The 20,788-nt window shown below is 38.5% G+C and overlaps 1 protein-coding gene across 1 annotated transcript in view; it reads right to left on the reverse strand.

The window, feature by feature from the left end:
* The window catches only part of LOC127576999 (disintegrin and metalloproteinase domain-containing protein 12-like), a 279,055-nt gene that overhangs the window by 11,872 nt on the left and 246,395 nt on the right, over window positions 1–20,788 (reverse strand). The window contains exons 16-20 of the mRNA XM_052027846.1: window positions 18,248–18,446; window positions 15,046–15,123; window positions 7,201–7,309; window positions 5,267–5,402; window positions 202–271 (exon numbers count right to left, since the gene is read on the reverse strand). Of these exons, the coding sequence (XP_051883806.1) occupies window positions 202–271; window positions 5,267–5,402; window positions 7,201–7,309; window positions 15,046–15,123; window positions 18,248–18,446 (592 nt within the window). The remainder of the gene's footprint in view (window positions 1–201; window positions 272–5,266; window positions 5,403–7,200; window positions 7,310–15,045; window positions 15,124–18,247; window positions 18,447–20,788) is intronic.

The raw sequence follows: 20,788 nt of genomic DNA on the forward strand, positions 1-20,788 counted from the left end.
GACAACCAAAAATTAACTATAATAGAACTGCTCAGTATGTGTTAATGGGCAATCATTTAATACTTTCCTGAGGTCATGTTAACTTGGTGTACAACATTTTCTTTGGATTTAGTTGAGTAAATTATTAGCAGAGTCTGTATTTTTTGACAAGAAACAATGAACTCTATCTCATATTGAAAGCATATTTTTTCTGGTATATACCTTGTATATCTTGGATTGTCTTTTGATAGGAGTTGTGTAGGCTGTACTAGACTGGCTCGGTGTAGAAGATCTGGTAGGATCCACAAAAATACAATAGGAGAAAGTCTTAGTACAGCTAATTTGAACAGATTTTATACAGTTAATTAAAATCAGAGACAATATAAATACATTTCTAATTAATCATATCTTTGCCAAATGCAACTTGAAGTAGATCGTCTTCTCATTCTCATCCTGAAAGTAATGAGTCGTGCTCCATTGACACCAAAAATAATCTGGTGGTTTGTCCAAAGCATTATTATTCTCCTATATGCAGTTGGGAAGTGTGTTTACATTACAAACAAGCCTGGTTCAATTCTTATCTGACACCAATATACATAAAACTTTGGATGAAGAAATTTCTTCTCATCTCAATCCTGAATGGCCGAATCCTTATTTTTAGACCAGGATCCCTGGTTCTACACATCGCAGCCTGGGGAAACATGACCCTTGCATTTACTCTTTAAACCACGTAAGAATTTTGAATGTCCCAAAGAGATCACTTCATATTTTTCTCAGCTCTAGAGAGTACAGGCCCAGCATGTATTCATAGGATAATCCTTTATTCCAGGAACCAATCTGGTGAACCCTTATTGGGCTGCTTTTTTAGAACACAGAACATAGAACAATTACAGCACAATTCAGGCCCTTTGGCCCACAAAGCTGTGCCGAACATGTCCCTACCCTAGAAATTACTAGACTTACCCATAGCCCTCTATTTTACTCAGCTCCATATACCTATCTAACAGTCTCTTGAAAGACCCTATCGTATCCGCCTCCACCACCGTTTCCGGCAGCCCATTCCACGCACTCACCACTCTCTGAGTAAAAAACTTACCCTTGACATCTCCTCTATATCTACTCCCCAGCACCTTAAACTTATGTCCTCTTGTGGCCACCAATTCAGCCCTAGGGAAAAGCCACTGACTATCTACCCTATCAATACCTCTCATCATCTTATACACCTCTATCAGGTCCCCCCTCATCCTCCGTCTCTCCAAGGAGAAAAGGCCGAGTTCCCTCAACCTGCATTCATAAGGCATGCTCCGCATTCCAGGCAGCATCCTTGTAAATCTCCTCTGCACCTTCTCTATGGCTTCCACATCTTTCCTGTAGTGAGGCGACCAGAACTGAGCACAATACTCCAAGTGGGGTCTGACCAGGGTCCTATATAGCTGCAACAATACCTCTCGGCTCCTAAATTCAATTCCCCGATTGATGAAGGATAATACACCATATGCCTTCTTAACCACAGAGTCAACCTGCGCAGATGCTTTGAGCGTCCTATGGACTCGGATCCCAAGATCCCTCTGATCCTCCACACTGCCAAGAGTCCTACCATTAAGACTATATTCCGCCAACACATTTGACCTACCAAAATGAACCACTTCACACTTATCTGGGTTGAAATGCATCTGCCACTTCTCAGCCCAACTCTGCATCCTATCTATGTCCCTCTGTAACCTCTGACAGCCCTCCAAACTATCCACAACACCCCCAACCTTCGTGTCATCCGCAAACTTACTAACCCACCCCTCCACTTCCTATCCAGGTCATTTATAAAAATCACAAATAGTAAGGGTCCCAGTACAGATCCCTGAGGTACACCACTGGTCACCGACCTCCACTCAAAATACGACCCTTCAACAACCACTCTTTGCCTTCTGTGGGCCAGCCAGTTCTGGATCCACACTGCAATGTCCCCTTGGATCCCATGTCTCCTCACCTTCTCCATAAGCCTCGCATGGGGTACCTTATCAAATGCCTTGCTGAAATCCATATGCACTACATCTACTGCTCTCCCTTCATCGATGTGTTTAGTCACATCCTCAAAAAATTCAGTCAGGCTCGTAAGGCAGGACCTGCCCTTAACAAAGCCATGCTGACTATTCCTAATCATATTATACCCCTCCAAATGTTCATAAATCCTGCTTCTCAGGATCTTCTCCATTAGCTTACCAACCACTGAGGTAAGACTCACCGGTCTATAATTTCCTGGGTTATCCCTACTCCCCTTCTTGAATAAGGGAACAACATCCGCAACCCTCCAATCTTCTGGAACCTCTCCCGTCTCCATGGACGACACAAAGATCATCGTCAGAGGTTCCGCAATCTCCTCCCTCACCTCCCACAGCAGCCTGGGGTACATTTTCTACATATAATCTTTCCTTAAGTAGGGAGCCAAGAACAGTACACAATATTCCAGGTGCAGACTCACTAGGGCCCTGTATAATATTTTTACTTTTGCACTCGTATCCTCCTTTTTTATTATTAAATCAAGACCAATTTAACACAACTGTCTGATTGAGACCAGTTAACTGAGGGCAGATAGACTCAACTAGGGGCTTTCTGTTTCTTCATGCTTTTTCATTGTTCATTGCAGTGCATTGACCTAAACCAATTGGGGAATTAACTTTGGCATTGTTAACAGAATTACAGGCTAGGAAGTACACAAAACTTTTTTCTATTCCTTCTACTGCATGCAACTATATTTTTAACTACTGGATTGAATAGTTTGTTGATTTGGGAAGGAAATACTTTGAAATGCCAGTCCATTAAATGAGGCTATTGCTTACTTTGGATTTTGCTTTATAATGTCTGGTACCTAGATTCAAATCCAGCCCATATTACTTATTTGCAATTTTTCTCCTTTTGTATGGACTGTTGAAACCTATTTAGGTTGGTATTTAAGTTAAAAAAAAACTAAAGGGGGAATATCCAGCATTAATTATAATGGTAAGATAAAACCAAATCAGATCAAGCCCATGAGCATCAGGAAAGAGAAACACAGAGAAAGGTCTTCTGCAAACTGCCAGACCCAGTGACCAACATAAACTAAAGAACAACACCTCATTCTGTGTGGGTAGTCTACAACTCAATGGTATGAACACTGAATTTTCCAAACTGAGGTAACCTTTACCTCCTGTGTTCCCCCCTCTCTCTCATCTTCTGTTCCATCTCTTGTCCTCCCATTTTTATTCCCTTTCCCATAGCCCCCTCCAGCCCCCGTCACCTATTTTCATCCCCCTGCCCCCCCTCTGGTTTCATCCACCTACTACCCACACTTCATCCCATTATCACCTTCCTTACTTATCAAATTCCAGCACCTGGTATCCTTTGTGTTCCTGCTTATCACTCTCCAGCAGCTGTCTCCACCTTCACCCTCCCCTCCCTCCCCCACCTGGACCCATCTGCCTTTTATTTCCTTCTCTGCTTCCACTTCCTCTACCTCCCAACTCCACCCCTCCCCCACCTGGCTTCATCTGCCCATCATCCCTCACCCCTCCTTAGTCCACCTATCACCTACCGGCCCCTGCTTCAGCCCTTCCTCTTCCCTCTTTATATTGGCTATCTGCCCTCTCCACTCTCAGTCTAGGGTCTCAACCTGAAACCAACAATTCCTGGCCCCCCTCTCCACCCCCCCCCCCACAGATACTGCTCGACCTGCTGAGTTCCTCCTGCAGTTCAAGGACAGCTTCTATCCGAACGTGATAAGACTATTGAACGGTTCCCTTATACGATGAGATGGACTCTTGACCTCACAATCGACCTTGTTGTGACCTTGCACCTTATTGTCTACCTGCACTGCACTTTCTCTGTAGCTGTGACACTTTACTTTGTACTCTGTTATTGTTTCTTTTACCTGTACTACCTCAATGCACTCTGTACTAACTCAGTGTATTTGCACTGTGTAATGAATTGATCTGTGCAGACGGTATGCAAGACAAGTTTTTCACTGTACCTCGGTGCAAGTGACAATAATAAACCAATACCAATACCAGTTTGTTTTGCAACATACAGCAGTGTTTTGTTTACAGCCACTTTCTTCTGCTTTAATTTCTTTTGAACTAGAATATACTGCTACATGATGCCACACATTATCTTTCATCATTTCAGTCCAAATGGGTTCCACTATCCAGATAATATGCATTAAAAACAATTACATTGTGGACAAAGGGAAATCTCTTCACCTTTTACATGTATGGTATCAATAATATATGGTTCTTAAAGCTGGTGGCACAGAAAGGGATGCTGAAGATATTTATAGAATAGAAAGACAGAAACAAAGCCACAAGATGTTTTAACAGCTTTAACTTCATCTTTAAAACATTTCGTGGTTATTTCCTGTAATAGGAAAGCACATATTAACCAACTTTTATGTATTAGTAATGCAGATTTTCTAGTGGATCATCACCTTAGCGCCAACAATCCTTTCATTCATTTATAATAAAAAAAACTTTGATTTTTAACAGAAATAAATACTATCAAGTTTTTGCTTCTGTAATTGACATCTTGATAAATTGGAATGCCCAATATAATCAGTTGTTCTTTCAAATTATGTTGACATCAACACTATTGGGCAAGTAGTGTGTAAGTAATGGTAATTGTGCACAGTACAATAGTGCTGGTTAATAGCAGGATTTGTAGACTGATAGTGGCACAGGGGATCTGGGTTTGGGATTTGGCAGAAATAGTAAAAAGCTCAAAGTTTGGGAGCACATCCATGTATTTTGAGCTTGGATTAAAGGAATATGAGTGAATAAAAGGACAAATTTATGACATGGAGATCCCAGGCATACAAGATCCTTCGGGATTGAAACAAAGGTGTTCTGGGTCGATTTAATCTAAGTGCTGCATGTGTAATATTTGGTACCCACTGCTGCTATCAGAGACAAATTGGAACATTTTCCATTCACTGGCACTGTCATGTATTACTTTGATGAATGTTAAGGATTAAGAACATTTCTTTTAACATAACTATTATACAGAATTAGACACATTTCCATAGTTAAAGGGATATGAACAGGATTTTTAAAATTGAGACTGAAGGAAATGAAATAGAGAAGGATTGGAGAAACAGTAATGATTAAATCTATTATCAAAAACTAGGGCACTGGATCAGCCAGACCCTTCCCCTTCTAATAGGAATTCTCCGTAACAAAACAAAGAAGGAAAATCTTCAAGAGTCTCCATTGCAAATGATGAAAATATCTTTACCTCAATTTTTTTTAATATATAAAGGCTTTACCTTAATTTTTCTACGGTGGTTATTTTATGTGAGAAGAGAAGCTGAAGCAGTGTCTTCCGTTTGAAACACATTATCATGCCAGCTGTGATAAGACTCAAAATGGTAACTAGAATGCCCACAAACAAGCTGTTGTTTCCTGAAACACAATGGGTACATACAATTTCAGTGCTGACAGCAACATTGTGTTTAAAATAGATATTTGATAACTGTACAAAAGTTTAATCAACAGTTAATCTAGGCAATTCTTTCACTGATAACTTATTCACAAATTTCTAAAATTTGGTTGCCTGTTTCGTATTTGAAAACCTTTCATTCCTAAATGTTCTGTTTGCCCACTAACACTGTGCTCTCTGACCTACATCTTTTCTGGTTAAGCCTTAATTTTAAAATTGTCGCACATGGTTTCAGATTCGTCCAAGGGCTTGTTCCTCCCTATCATTGTAATTTCATCCAGTGCTTCAAATTCTAGATTCTTGCTCATAGCTGATTTTAACTACTGCACCACCAGCAACACCCCAAGTTCTCTCCCTAACCATTCTCTCCAACCCTCCTTCCTCCCTTAAGTTGCTTAAATGTATTCCCATGGCCAAGCATTTAGCCATCTGCCTCAACATTTCCTCTTGGTGCTGAGTGTTAAGTTTTGGCATTATTAACAGATTCACAAGCTTGGAAATATTCCACACTTTTTTCTATTCCTTCGTTAAGCACTTTGGGGCATTCTACTGTGTTAAACATGTGAGGTAAATGCAAAATAAAACCAGCAAACCCTGAAACACTCAGCCAGTCAGGCAGCATCTGTGGAAAGAGAAACAGTTGATATTTCAGGTCCGAGTCCCTTTGTCAGAACTGGAAAAGAGAGCAAACAACTTAGTTTTCAGCTAATGAGAAGGCGGGGAAAGGATGGGTAGAACAGAGGGAATACCACTGATAGGGTGAGACCAAATCACTTAATGCAGTGGTTAAAAATCAGATTAAGCTTCTTTGTCTCTATTATGTGTTGCTAGTGGCAAGGCTAAGGCAGTTGCCCAGCAGGCTAGGCCAAGAGAAAAAGAAAAACTGAGCCAAAATGATGGCAGGCAGAAATGGCCAATTCTGATCGAGACAGAAAGAAAGAGTGAGTTAAAGGTGGATAATTCAATATTGAGCCCAGAAGGCTGCAAACTGCCCAGATGGAATACAGAATGCTGTTCCTCAAGTTTGTATTGGTCCTTGTTGCTACACTGCAGGAGGCCATAGGTAGACAGGTCAGGTTGGGGGTGGGATGGTGAATTAAGATGGCAGGAAACCGAAAGCTCAGGGGCACTCACTGCAAAATCATCATCCAATCTGAGTTTGACTTCTCCAATGTAGGGAAGGCCACATTGTGACCACGAAATGCAGTACATCAGAGTGGAAGAACTGAGGTCAGGTGGGGATCAGACATGAAACATTAACCGTTTTCCTTTCCACAGCTGCGGCCTGACCTGCAGAGTGTTTCCAGCATTTTCTGTTTTAATTCAGATTTCCAGTATCTGCACTTCCTTTGATTTTCATTGCTTACGATCAGAGGATTATTGTAAACCACTTAGCAGCCACATAAATAGAGCTTTTGCCAAAATAATGAACACACAGGAAATCCACCCCCCCCCTAAAGAAAGGTCTAGAGACCATACTAAGAGGATATTTTAAAGTTACAGTTTTGTTCTTCAGTAACAAGGCTTTTCTTCAATTCATAAAATGCGCCTCACGTTATTTTTTGCTGCACCGTGGCATTTTAGTGTTCCATACAGGAAGATATGAACATTTTTAGACTGTTAGCATGCTCTCGCGTTTAACAGATTTTATTAGTATCATACTTCTTCACGTTACCTTGACTAGCTTCCATATTTATATGACATCTTGTGTAAAAGCTAGCACAAAAAGAAGCTAAGTTGATAATCACAGTCAATCCTCACCTTCAAGCCTCATAGGTCCACTGTCAATACTCCCTCCTAAACCAGGTTTGTCACAATACGGAGGAGCCCAATCATGGTCACAGTGGCAGTTTTTATTGTTGTTGCAAACCTAGGAACAAGTAAAATAACTTGTAAGTAATTGCTTAAGTTTAAAAGAAGAACAAACTTTAGCTTACTGTTTTACTTAATAGTTCACACATAATAGATATTAAGCAGAAAAAACTACAAAGGCAATCAATTTAGTAACAATGACATGCTCAATGTTTCAGATATTTCATTTAGAATTAATGATGAATAACTCGGAGCTCCACTGATAAATCCACTTTAAGGATCCTGCTGGTGAATGACGGAACAGCTGACATTTACACATTTAAATGGAACCAAGTCTGGCACTTTTCTACACATGATGTCAAATGAGGAATCTCTGAACCTCAGGATGGATTTGGAATGCAGAATCTGTTCCCATATTTTACACAGAATCCAGCAGCAAAACTATAGCTTTAGAACATAGAACATTACAGCACAGTGCAGGCCCTTCAGCCCACAATGTTGTGCAGACATTTTATCCTGCTCTAATATCTATTTAATCTTTCCCTCCCACATAGCCCTCCATTTTTCTATCATTCATGTGGCTATCTAAGAGTCTCTTAAATGTCCCTAATGTATTTGCCCCCACAACCTCTGCCGGCAGTGCATTCCATGCACCCACCACTCTCTGTGTAAAAGACTTACCTCTGACATCCCCCTTATACCTTCCTCCAATCACCTTAAAGTTATGCCGCTTCTTTAGAATTGTCTCTCAGATTCTATGCCAGATTAGACCTGGCGTAGGATCCTCAATGTGTTTCCTACGCCAAAATTGGTGTTTCCAGCATTTTCCGTCTGATTTTCCATCTGATTTCCAGCATCTGTAGTTTTTTATGATTTTCATTTCTTGTATTACGTGCCTCTGATTAAAATGCCCAGGATTCTGTATATGTTTTAACTGTTTGCAATGATTTATGCACATTTATGCCTAGATCCCTGTTCTTGTAGCTCCTTGAGAATTGTGTCCTCCTGTTTATATTGCATCTTCTCATTTGTCTGCTGAAATGCAACATTTGTCATTTTTCTGTGTTAATTTCAGCTGGCATGTCTAACCATTCTCCCACTCTGTCTGTATTCTCTTGAAATCTAAAACTGTTATCAAAAAAAAATCTGACACCAAACAATATAAGCAGATATCAGGGCAGATGAACAAAAAGGTTAGTCAAAGAAGAACATTTGAAGGAGCTTCTTAAAGATGGAAATTAGAGAAACACAAGATATCAAAGAGGGTCTTGAGGCTGTCAAAGATTATAGAGATATGGAGGGGCGAGTCATACAGAAGTTTGAAACCAAGCATGAGACTTCTGAGATCGAAGTGCTGCTTGACTGGGAGCCAATGTCGGTCAGCAAATAGCTTGATAAGTAACATATAGGGCACATTTAGCATAACACAGCAGAAAAACATGCCATTGTGCTATCATAAAGAGTATCAGGTCAGAAGATCACAATTGCAATCTCTTGCAAGAACATGAGATCAATGGTGACTGATACTAATAGTTGAGAATAATGGTAATTGCAGAGGCTTATGTATACAAACACACATCTTCTTAATGTATTTAGTAATTATTGAGAGAAGGGCAGGAAATCAGGGCTCCTCAGTGTCTTCCAGTCTTGTGTACACCCCTGGGTGACTGAATCAAATAAAATTAATCCAGTACACCCAGTCCCCCATAACTTGATCCAGAATAACTGCAGGTTGTTGGTTATATCCTTGCCTTCTCAGTCAGATAAGAGCAAGGTTGGAAGAGAAAAAAAAATTAAATGACATAGAAGGCTGTATAAAAATACAAGACCATTGGAAATCTGGGAATGAGAAATGTCCTTTCAGACTGTCCCAAACACAACCTCTCCACGTTTGTTCTCTGATGGCCTTCCTTTCCCTGCCACCCATTGTTTGCTTACTTCAGCAGTATCAAAAGGGGTAGTTTTCTGGTTTTGCTTTCTTAGCAGGAAGCCGTGCCCACTGGCAATGCATATTTAAAATTAAACTGCTGACTGCATGTAATTTTCCAATTTAATTTAAAGTCATAACCATATCATATGGAAAATCATGTCCATTTTTGTTTGGCTTTGCTGGTGGGAGCTTGAGCCTATGAGCTCAGATAAACAGTGGAAGCAGAGAAACTGTAATCTGTGAAGGACTGCAAAGTCTTAGTCAAAATCTTTAACATTATATATAAACATACATAAAAATGTTTTTTAAAGATGAGGTAAACACAACCTTTAAAAAGATAATTTTCTCAATTTCAAAAGATTTAAATTCAGCAAAATGAATATTTTAGCAAATAAATGGAGTTTAAAAGGTGTTTATTTGTTGCCTGAATCTGAATTTGTGGGATTCATAAAATTTCACACTTGAAAAAGAATCAATAGGTTGAAATATTATGTCATGCAAAAATTAAAATTAGAATTAAAGCACAATATTAGAACAATGGATAGGTTATAAATTCAGCTGAAGTGGTGGTTTGAACAAGTGAAAATTAAATATTTTAATATTGGAACTGATTACTCAATAATGAAAGCAGTTTTGTAAACATCGTTTATTAATGTCTGAAAAGGATTTTACACAGCTTGTGAAACTTTTTGGCTTGATCTACTATTTTTAAGAAAAATAGTTTTTAAGTGGAATAATTACACTTGGCAATCTTACAGTGTAGCATTAAAATAATGGGTCAAATTTTAATCCAGATGGTCATTTTACTGGGAAAGTAAACAGGGTTAATTTTCAACTTGCTGGTGGAGCATAAAACAGACCGAGCTGAGGAATGAATGTAGAAAGCTGCCCAATTATCTTTGCAATTGAACGAAAACACAAAGACAGTAAATTACCCACTTCCTTTGAAAGGAAAATTGCCTGACTCAAATCTTATTTTTATGCTCTGGCACTAAGTTGAAAAGCACCCTCAATATATATACCTATAAACAGTGATGCAATATGGGAATAAAGTATTACCCACCATTCTTTAATGTGCATTGCTTTGCTTCTCCCCAAAAATGGGTTCAAAGGAACAATGGTAGAAAGGCATTTTGTACTACTAGTTAAGGCCTTGTTAATTTGCAAGAAGTTGCGCAGGACTGGGGAGGAGAAAGCAATGATAACAGATGGTTGATTGTTTTATTCAAAATCAGACTGAGTTTAATTATTGAGAAAATTTTGCAACAGGTCTGCAGTCAAACTTGTATGCTAAAGGAAAAAAGTTCATTATATAACAAAACAGAAAGGAATAGTTAGAGAGATGGTGACTTCTGTGTTTTTCTTTTCTCTTCTAATTAGTGTTCCTATTTGAATACTAGGTAGCTCTGTTACTATTGTACAGGGAAGATGGATCACGTCAGCAGGAAGTATTCATTTGAAGGGAAATAGCTTGTAAGCTGGGTGAGTATTTATTGTTTAGTTTGTGTGTATGTAGAAAGGAAACAAAGACAAAAAGACAGGGTAACAATAGTCTTTTTAAAAACAGCTACAGATAATTAGCAGAAAATGTCATTACATGTAAGGTTACACATTTTCCCTTCCACCCCAAAGCTTTGGGTCTGTAATAATACTGATTAGCAAACAACATTGGACATCAATATTGGGTGGTTTTGTAGTACTGAATTATTTTATTGGCAACTCATAGAAGTTGCAAATTGGAACAAGCCATTTAATTCAATCAGTCCATATTTTTATTTATCTTCCATGCAAGACAACAGCTCTAGTCACATTTACTAGACTACTTATGCTGTAATTCTATTGGTTTTATCTGCCAGTCAATCATTATTCCTTAACTCACAAGTGTGCAAAGAAGTCTCTTGATGTCTGCTTTAAATCCCTTGTACCCATGGTCCCTCAAGCACTTGGAATAGTCTGCTACCTAATTTCATCTTTTCATAATTTGAAAATGATTTTATCGTATTGCACCATATTCTGTGCTGTTCTAAGGAAACAACACAATTTATCAAGTTTTTCTTGACTTTTTGCCTTTCCATTTTTTTTTACCAGGGAGCATCTTATTGAAGCTATATTGTACCAGCTCTAAAGCCTCAAAAATCTTCCCAATAATTTGTAGCACTTTATTGCATAGTATGTTTAACTGAGATCTTGTGAAGATTTCACATACACTCATTATTTAAAGACTTTTACATATTTACATATCTTTATTATAAGACCTGAAATTCCATGACATTTTTTAAAGTGATTTATTAACCAAGGCACCACATGTCTAATAAAGTGGAAATGCTACTAGAGCTTTTAGAATTATTTCACACATTTCTTTATTTGAACTTGAATTGTGTATATAAATTAATTTTGTCATTACTTCTGGAATTAATGTAATAGCCTGCATTTTCAATCACTCTAGGTACTAAATGGTGTTTAAATGTACTTTCAATGTAACATTTCTGTTACTTAATTTAAACTATTTTCAACTGAAATTTTCATTTGTCCAGGCTAATATTTGTATGAAGAGGTTAAAACTAAAGCTTGTGGAACTGAAGGCAAATTACTAAACTGGTTGGGAGACTGGTTTGACAGTATGAGCACTCCAACTGGTGAAAGTGACCAGTGTTGCCCCCCTAAGGTTCTGGGCTGGGCTTCAACTAACAACTCAGGTTACATGGTTGAAATCCACACATTCAAGTTTGCTGGTGACACAAAAATTGGGGATATAATTAATGCTAATGGGAACATGAAATTATGGAAGGTCATTGATAGACTAAGTGAGGGGACAATGATGATAGATAGATTTCAGTGCAAGTGAGCATGATTTTTTCTTTCAGGGCCTATAAAGGATAAATTCAAAATTTATTTAAAAGATGAAAAGTTAGCAATAGTCAAGATGCAAGAGATTTAGGGATCAATATGCACAGATAACTATAATGTCATAGTCAGGTACTAAACAAAATGAATTGGTAAAGGGAAATGGGGTATGGGATTGATGGGATTGGTCTGAGAGTCATCTTAATGGGTCAAATAGCTCTTCCTATGTTATAAGGAAATATATGACAAGAAGTTTGGGTACTGTACAGATGTGGTCCTTAGTGAACCACATCTGGTGTACTGTGAACAATTCTGGGGATCACACTTTAATAAGGAAACATTAGCCTCAGGAGAAGTTCTGTGTAGTTTCATAAGGGTTTTCATTATGGGAGAAGTTGAATGGGGAGTCTTGAAATAGGGAAGAAGAGATGATTTGTCAGAGCGATATTAAGACTTTGAAATGAACTGAGAGTGTAGATATTATCCTTTTCCGTTGATAGAAAAGTCTCTGGTAAGAGGGCCTAACATTAAAAATCAGACCCAGGATGTTCAGGTGAGAACTTGAGAGAAGAAAAATCTTCACACAAACGATGATGTGATTGTAGAAATCCCTTCCACAGAAAACAATAGGTGCTCCCTTGATTAGTCATTTTATGTAAACAGCTTTTATGTAGACAAGAACAAGGAAGTATCAGGTCACAGATCAGCTATCATCTCATTGAATGCTGGAACAGGCCTAGGAACTGAATGGATGACTCCACTTCCAATGTTCCAAAGGCAAAGAAGTCAGTGCACATAAAAAGGGAGTTTGGAGGAAACACAACCAGAATGTTTTCTTAATTTGTGAGAGCTTGTCTGGATGAATACAAGGAATTTTGTTTCATGGGCAAATAGTTTTTGAGTGGATCTGATCAAAAATATATGTTTTCACACATAAAGGCTGGGACAGTTAAATTATATTTCCGTTACTTCCCCCTTCTCTACTGTAAGGATTCTGTTCCACTTTGCAAGTTATATTTCTCCCTTATACCACAGTACATTAACAAGCCCACTGGACAAGCAAATTACCTGATTAAGACTCATTGTCAATTAAGTTCTGCAGAGAAATGTACAAGGATTGTGCAAGTTGGCTTTCTTTCTGATTTTCTCTAATAATTTGTTGCCCCATTACAGACTGCCTGAGTGCAACAGCTCCTTCTCAATGAAGTTCACTTCTCTTTTTCTCCCATTTTCATTGGAGGCTTTTGTGATAGTGTTGCGTGATGTGGATAGTTTGCCTTGTTGTTTAAAAAGAGTGAGTTTCAAAGACATGGGGGTCATTTCCCAACTTTTATATATATTCATCTATGAATGATACTTCTGTGGACAAGATAATAGCATTTTATTTAAATAACTGGATGAACTGGGAATTGATTGGTAGCATCAGTAGCTTTGTTAACCTAAACCATGAATTTGTAGTAATCACCTTAATAAGTGTAAAGGCAATTAACATAACCTAAACAATAACATAACCTAAACAATGATAGGTCATGCCTTGCTTGGTATTGTGTGAGAATATAATTATGGCCATAAGATTTCATCACAGTGTAGTGCAGCAAGTAAAATCCACAAGTAAGAAATGATTTTGATATGCCAATGTGAAACAATACATTTAGAACTGTGTTAAGATAACAATTTCAACAATATAATCAAGTAGTAACAAGGATTCAGACAAGGGTGTTTCAAGATGGATAATTCTGAAGTTGGACCAGAAATTGGCAGGCACTTGTGCATATCCTCATGCTGTTTGTATAATAGACCTAACTGTGTGGAGTTGACTAATTTGAATAATTTTTCTGAATGGAATTTTTTTTAACATCAAGGTAAAAAGCTAACAAAAAATAAATCTCTGTCAGGGACTCTGCTAAACCGACAGTGGGAAATGGGCATTGTCAACTGAATTTCATTTTCTTTTAGATTGAGAAAAAGGTGGAAGTCCTTCTGATTTTTTATATATTACAAGGATCTTTAATCTGATCGATGTAGGGAGGTACTTGAAAAAGAACCAGAATAAGCAAGTCAGCAGTCCTGAGTGAAAACCAAATAAAGGTTAAGATGAATTCAGCTAAGTTTTTCCATATTTAACAGTTATTAGCTTAAGCAACCATCTGTTCCACTGTGGTAAACAAAGACTTCAATGAAGCATTTGGAGGGAAATTGGACTGATTCTTTCATCAAAAATGAATAAAGGAATTTGGTTTTTTTGGACAGAAAATCAGTGCAAAATAATTAAATTAGCCAACATCACTTGAATAATGGAGTGAACAGTGCTAAGTGAATTGTTTTCTACTCTTCTACTCTTCTACTTTTCTACTCTCCTTCTACTCTTGGTCCAACATTTACAAATATTTATGCCACAAATCCTATTCAGTTCATATAATTATTCTGTATGATTTCAGGGTTGTTAAACCTAATATACAACCTATGATGACCTTTATACACGCTCAAAAAATATTCTGAAAATATCCAACAGAGAAATGTTACCTATTCATATCTATCCTCAGAAGCACGTCAAAGGAAACTTTACCAGATAGCATTACTGATGAAAATATGCTTTTGATTGTTATTGCTAACCTCTTTTTTTTTACCAGTTCTTAAATTCTACATATAACATTACAAGTCTTGACTTTTTCAATTTGGCTTTGCTAATATTAGCTTCAGGATTAGACTTAATTTGCATTTAGAATATGTCACCAATCCAGCATCTCATTAATATTTTTAGTTGAGAACAAGATCAGACTTAGGTTGCTATTGATTTAAAAATAATCAGAACAATTTGGCCTTTAGAACTGATCATTAAATTTAAACCGGTTTTGTTGATGGAAGTGCATTTATATTAAATGGGATGTGATTTTATCAGCATTACTCTTAAGTAAGCATAAGTGACCAAGAAAGTAGCCTATTTTCACAGACAGCCTTTTTACAATTAGTATTAAGACTAAAACATGCATTTAAAAAGATGTATCAATGTACAATCTCACCCCTTGACCATGACATTTAGATGCACACTCTAACACTCCAAAGGCACTGATGTTCTGGCACCGTCGGTTCAGACAGATCTGGGAAAACAGAAATATTTAAAGATATCTTTATTAGTCACATGTACATCGAAACACAGTGAAATGCATCTTTTGTGTAAAGTGCTCTGGGGGCAGCACGCTTCTGGTGCAAACATAGCATGCTCACAACTTCCTAACCTGTACGTCTTTGGAATGTGGGAGGAAACCGGAGCACCCGGAGGAAACCCACGCAGACACGGGGAGAACGTACAAACTCCTTACAGACAGTGGCTGGATTTGAACCCGGGTCACTGGCACTGTAAAGCGTTATGCTAACCGCTACACTACCGTGCCTGCCCTACACTACCCTGCCTTTTGTGATATTCTAAGTGTACATGAATAAATTTGATTACATATAAATTAAGCAAGAAGAGCTGCCTCTCTTAAACATTCGAACTTCTTTGCATGAAGCAATTTTTTATAGTATAATGTACAATAATAGTCCATAGAAATCCCTGCTTTAAGTAGCTTGAACAACAATAACAACCCCTTTGACGTATAAAAACATGGTAAAACACTTCATTGAGTTGTAATAAAAAAAAACACGATGGTAATAAAAATGATACATTAGGAGCGGTGATGAAAAGCCATCATGGAGGAATTATAGTCTGAGAGAATGCTGCAGAGATCAGGAAGGGGTGAGTTCATGCTGAGATCTAACATATGAGGATTAGGTTTTAAATCTGAGGCAGCAAGCAAAATGATGGGTGAGCAACACTTGCTATAGGATGAAACACAGTCCCAGAAAACTCCAATGAAAGTTACATTAAAACTTATTGCAACCTTGATTGTTGCTTTATTGTGCAATTTTTCCCCTAAGTTTACAATTATAACAATAACTGTATTTGTCTTTCTTTTTGTAATGTTAAAATTTAAGTAAAAACAGGAAAACTCAGGGCAGGCATCCAAGTTAATGTCCTTTTTTGTGCCTCAAGTGTCAAATTTTGTTTGATAATACTCTTATGAAGCATCTAGGGATATTTTACTATTTTAGGGGAGCTTTATATAAATGCAGGATGTTATTTTCTGCTCCACCCAACACAAACAGATCTACCTCTCCCCCATCCCTTATCCTCATCCTTCTGCAGAAGGAGGGAGAGAAGGGTGAAGGTGGAGCAGATGTCTCCACCTTCGCCCTCCCCTACCCCCCTCCCCATCTTCCATTTTTTTTTCTTTTTTTGTCTGTCTCCATCTATCATCCACCTGCCTCTGTCTCCCAACTCCACCCCTCTTCCTTCCCTACCTGGCTCAAACTGCCTGCTATCCTTCATCCCTCCTTGGTCCACCAATCACCTCTAACCCTTGTCTTACCACTCCCCCTCTCCTCTTCATACTGGCCATCTGCCCTCTCCACTCTTGGTCCTGATGCAGGGTTTCCACTTGAAATGTCGGCAATTCCTTTCCACCCACAGGTGCTGCTCGACCCGTCAAGCTCCTCCTGCAGATTCCAGCATCTGCGGTCTCTTGCGTCTCCATCCTCATCCTTCTCTAAGCTAAGGGGCATAATGGAGTCACGTGCTTATATCTCATATTGCAACATGTGCAAGCAAGACGTGGTATCAACAGCCCTTGAGTTCAGCTTCCTTCATATGATGAAGTATCCCATGCTGCCTCCCCATAACGTCACTAAGATGAGAAACTTATTGACTGTGAGCACAAGTCTCAGTAGACCATAGAACACAGAACAGTACAGCACAGAACAGGCACTTTGGCCCACGATATTGTGCTGAACTAATTAAACTAGTAATTAAACGCCTAACTCAACAAGTCCCTTTTGTCTACACAAGGTCCATATCTCTCCATTCTCTCCGTATTCTTGTGCCTATCTAAGAGCCTCTTATACACCTCTATCATATTTGCCTCCATTACCACCCCTGGCAGTGCACTCACTGTGTAAAAAAAACTTGCCCTGCAAGTTTTTTACACTGTCTGTTAGAAATTCATTTAAAGATTAATGGACAAAATTACAGCGCTATTTTCACTGAAATTGTATGTAACAGATTTTTGACAAGGTGCAGATCTGATAATACTTCCATCTTATCCTGGGTGATAGCCTTAGCCCAGTGGTAGATGTCCATAGGTTCAATCCCCAGTTCAGGCTTATCCTTGGGTGATACTGCAGTGCGGGAGTGAGGGAAGTACTATCTTTCAGATGGGTCATAAGATCAAGGTGGATTTACAATTCCCATTCTACTACTCAAGGCTGAGTGGGAGAGTTCCCTCAATATAATGGCCAATCTTTATCCCTCTACCAGCTACCTCAAACAGTTATTTTATTCCTGTATATGGCCTCGTGCAAAAATTGGGAAATGCTCCATTTCCCTCAGTTTCATGAGTAATTACATATCAGAGATAATTCATTGGCTCTGATTTGTTTTGGAATGTCCTAAGACTTTGAAGTTGTTCTGTAAAGGCAAGTTTTTTTCCTCCTTCTTCCTTTTCAATAATGATAGCAATGACAGACTTGTCAGATCAACAGTAAATTGTATAGAAATTAGTGCAAAGGACATTGGCTTAGCAGTGAGAAAGCCTACACCAGTCAGCAAAGTGGTCAGTTCCAGCACTATATGCCTATATTAAAATTTTAATCTATTAAGTCTGCCCAACACTGAACCCCTATTGGCCATCGATAAGGGGAAGAGTTATATTAAAAAAAATTATGCTATGGAGCCAGAAGAAACAGGAGGAATGTTTGTTGCCAAGACCCTGCAGCCTCCTCTATCCTCTTCTTGCTGAACTTTGTGAAACCAATGATTTACATAGACAGGCTGTAAATGACGTGCCACTACAGCGAGCAACTTGAGCTGAGTACTCCGAGGCCCCCTTCAATGTTTTTTGCTCAGGCGTACTCTAACTCCATGGAGCTGAATCTACTCAATGTGTCTTATTAGTTCACAATACATAAGGTATTATGGAATGAACTACTTATTAATAAGTTATATTGAATGTCAGATTGCTTTTATTTCCACCTTTCCAATATAAATACATGTTTTAACCTGTTTTAACATTCGCAATGGAAGGTCATTTCATTTAGATTTTACAGGTAGTAATCCAATTTAAATGGAATGGCTGGATATTTACTTAAATGGGTGTCAACAGGTTATTGATTATGGATCATTCCTACCTTCCCCTCTCCACATTTAGTGCCTGTTAGCACAAGTCCTGGGTCAGGCATATCATCACCTAGATAGACATGAGTACCACGGCACAGGATCTTTCCACCTTCTTGCAAAGGGATGTTAGTTTCTATGGAGACTGCATTTGTTCCAATAACAGGGCGACTTGCTCCTCCCTGACACTGGATTTTTCCACACTGGGCATCCCTGTTAACAAGAATAGATAACTGGCATAAATGAGAGGAAATGTCAATCAATTGAGTTATGGCAAAAAATATCGTCGATAGCATCATCTAAACATACAATGCAAATAACTGGCAATTATCCTTTAATAATTGGATTTCTTTTAGCAAGGTTCAAAATATCCTTTGTTAATGAGATCATACAGTCATAAATAATCTTCTGTTGGCTATTGGCACTTGCAAAAAGTTCGGAATTATTCTTAATTTGTAGTAATCTCAATAAAATAAAAGGGACTTTTTTCGGTTGACCATCATTCGTGTAACCCTTACAGAGTTCAAAATGAAATATCACCACAATCTCTGTCTTCTTCCCTTCGTACCGCTAATTTGATTAAATAAGTTACAAATTTGCCTTGTTTAGCTTTGTTCATACCTTAGGAAAACATTTGACTGGCAGTTCATTTAAACAGTATTTATGTCTGAACTGCCAAATGCACTGGGCAGTAAGTAAATTATTAGGGCTCCTGCTTATTGAATAAATGATGAGGCCTGAAGCAAGTAGTTTCAATTTGCATGGAAAACACTTACACTGAGTTTTGCCCTTTCAAAGAAGTTTTACGTTAAATAATAATAATTATGCAATAATTTAAAAGTCAGAAGTAAACAAAGATATGGTTCTCCTGTTTACCATAAAGTGAGAGGAATTTCTGCCGTCAGACTGGAGCTTTAACACGTATGCCTTGAGGGTGGCTTAATTGGCAGAACAGTTATTGTGTCCAAGGGTTCTTTTGCAGAACAGATACACGATTCCTTAGGAATGACCTTGGATTTGATCAATTAATTAGCTATTTAGTTAACATTCATAAAATCCTTGGATATGTAAAATAATACTTGTAATCCTTACTTCTTCCACAGGATAGCACTGCAACTTCTCAAATATACTTGCTCCTAGGGCACACACAGGTATTCAAATTTTCCAGCGTTTGGAGTGTTGTGTCTTCCTTAATGTTACTTGTGCAGGCACATCACAATATTTCAGATGATTAGTGCAAAGGTCCCTGCCAACTCCCCACCACCCCACCCCACCCCAGACACCCCTCTCCCTTTTGCATGCTCCCGCCTATTCCAAAAGTGATGCAACTTCTCTTGGTCTGCCACAATAATTGACAAAGGGATAATTTTCTCTCAATACTTTAGACATAAAAGAGTCTCCCAGGTTCTTCAAAGACGTGGTTTGAAGCTGAAATGTCAGTTTAGTACATACAAACAAATGAATTAGCAGCAGGAGTCACCCAGCTCCTTGAGCCTACTCTGCTATTCAGTAAGATCATGTCTGATCTGAATGTAACCTCAGCTCGGTGTTTCTGTCTTTCTCTGGTAACCTTTCATCTATCTACCTCTGCCTGAAAAGACTCTGCATCCGCTGCCCTTTGGAGAAGAGAGTTCCAAAGACTCACAACCTGCTGAGAGAAAAAAAAATCACCTCATCTCTGACCTAAATGGGTAACCTTCTGTTATTAAACGGTGACCCCTAGCTCTAGATTCTTCTACAAGAAGGATTATCCTCTCCAGATCTGCTCTGTCAAGACATTTTGGGATCTTATATGTTTCATTTAAGTCACGTTTTTCTCTTCTAAACTCCAATGGATACAAACCTACTTATTCTACCTTCCCTCATAAGACAGCCTGCTCATTCCAGGTATCGATCTACTAAACCTTCTCTGAATTGCTTCCAATGCCTTTACATCCTTTCTTAAATAAGGAGACCAACACTGTACACAGTACACCAGATGCGGTCTATTTATAAGTGAACCATAATGTTCCGTCTTTTGTATCCCATTCCCCTTGCAATAAACCTGATAACATTCTACTGGCAGTCATGCCATCCATTGGTTGAGTGCTTAAGAAAAACTTTAAGATGGACACTGACTCATATACCACCCCACTTGGAAAAAGGGATTGTTACCCGAATTTTACCTCCATGCCTACTAAAACCTGATCTTAACTTTCCGTTAGTGTGAGCACTGCATCCTGAAGCATATTGACATTACAAAAGAGGAGTTAGCTGTTTTGAAGTGTGTAAGGTGGATAAATCCATGGGGCCTGACTGAGTGTATCTTGGGACATTGTGGAGAGCAAGGGAAGAAATTGCTGGGGCCCTGGCAGAGAATTTTGTATCTTTGTTAGCCATGGGTGAGGCACCAAAAGCAGGTATCAGGTATGCCTTACTAGCACCCATTTGATGTCTATTAATTACCTCTACAACAAAATAACTCACAAGGACCTACAACTAACCCCAAACAAAGCTATGCCAAATTTCCAAGTGTTTACTTAAAATGAAGGACCATGAACGTAAATCAAATTGGA

This window comes from Pristis pectinata, chromosome 12 (assembly GCF_009764475.1).
Source record: "Pristis pectinata isolate sPriPec2 chromosome 12, sPriPec2.1.pri, whole genome shotgun sequence".
In the NCBI taxonomy this organism is placed as follows: Eukaryota; Metazoa; Chordata; class Chondrichthyes; order Rhinopristiformes; family Pristidae; genus Pristis; species Pristis pectinata.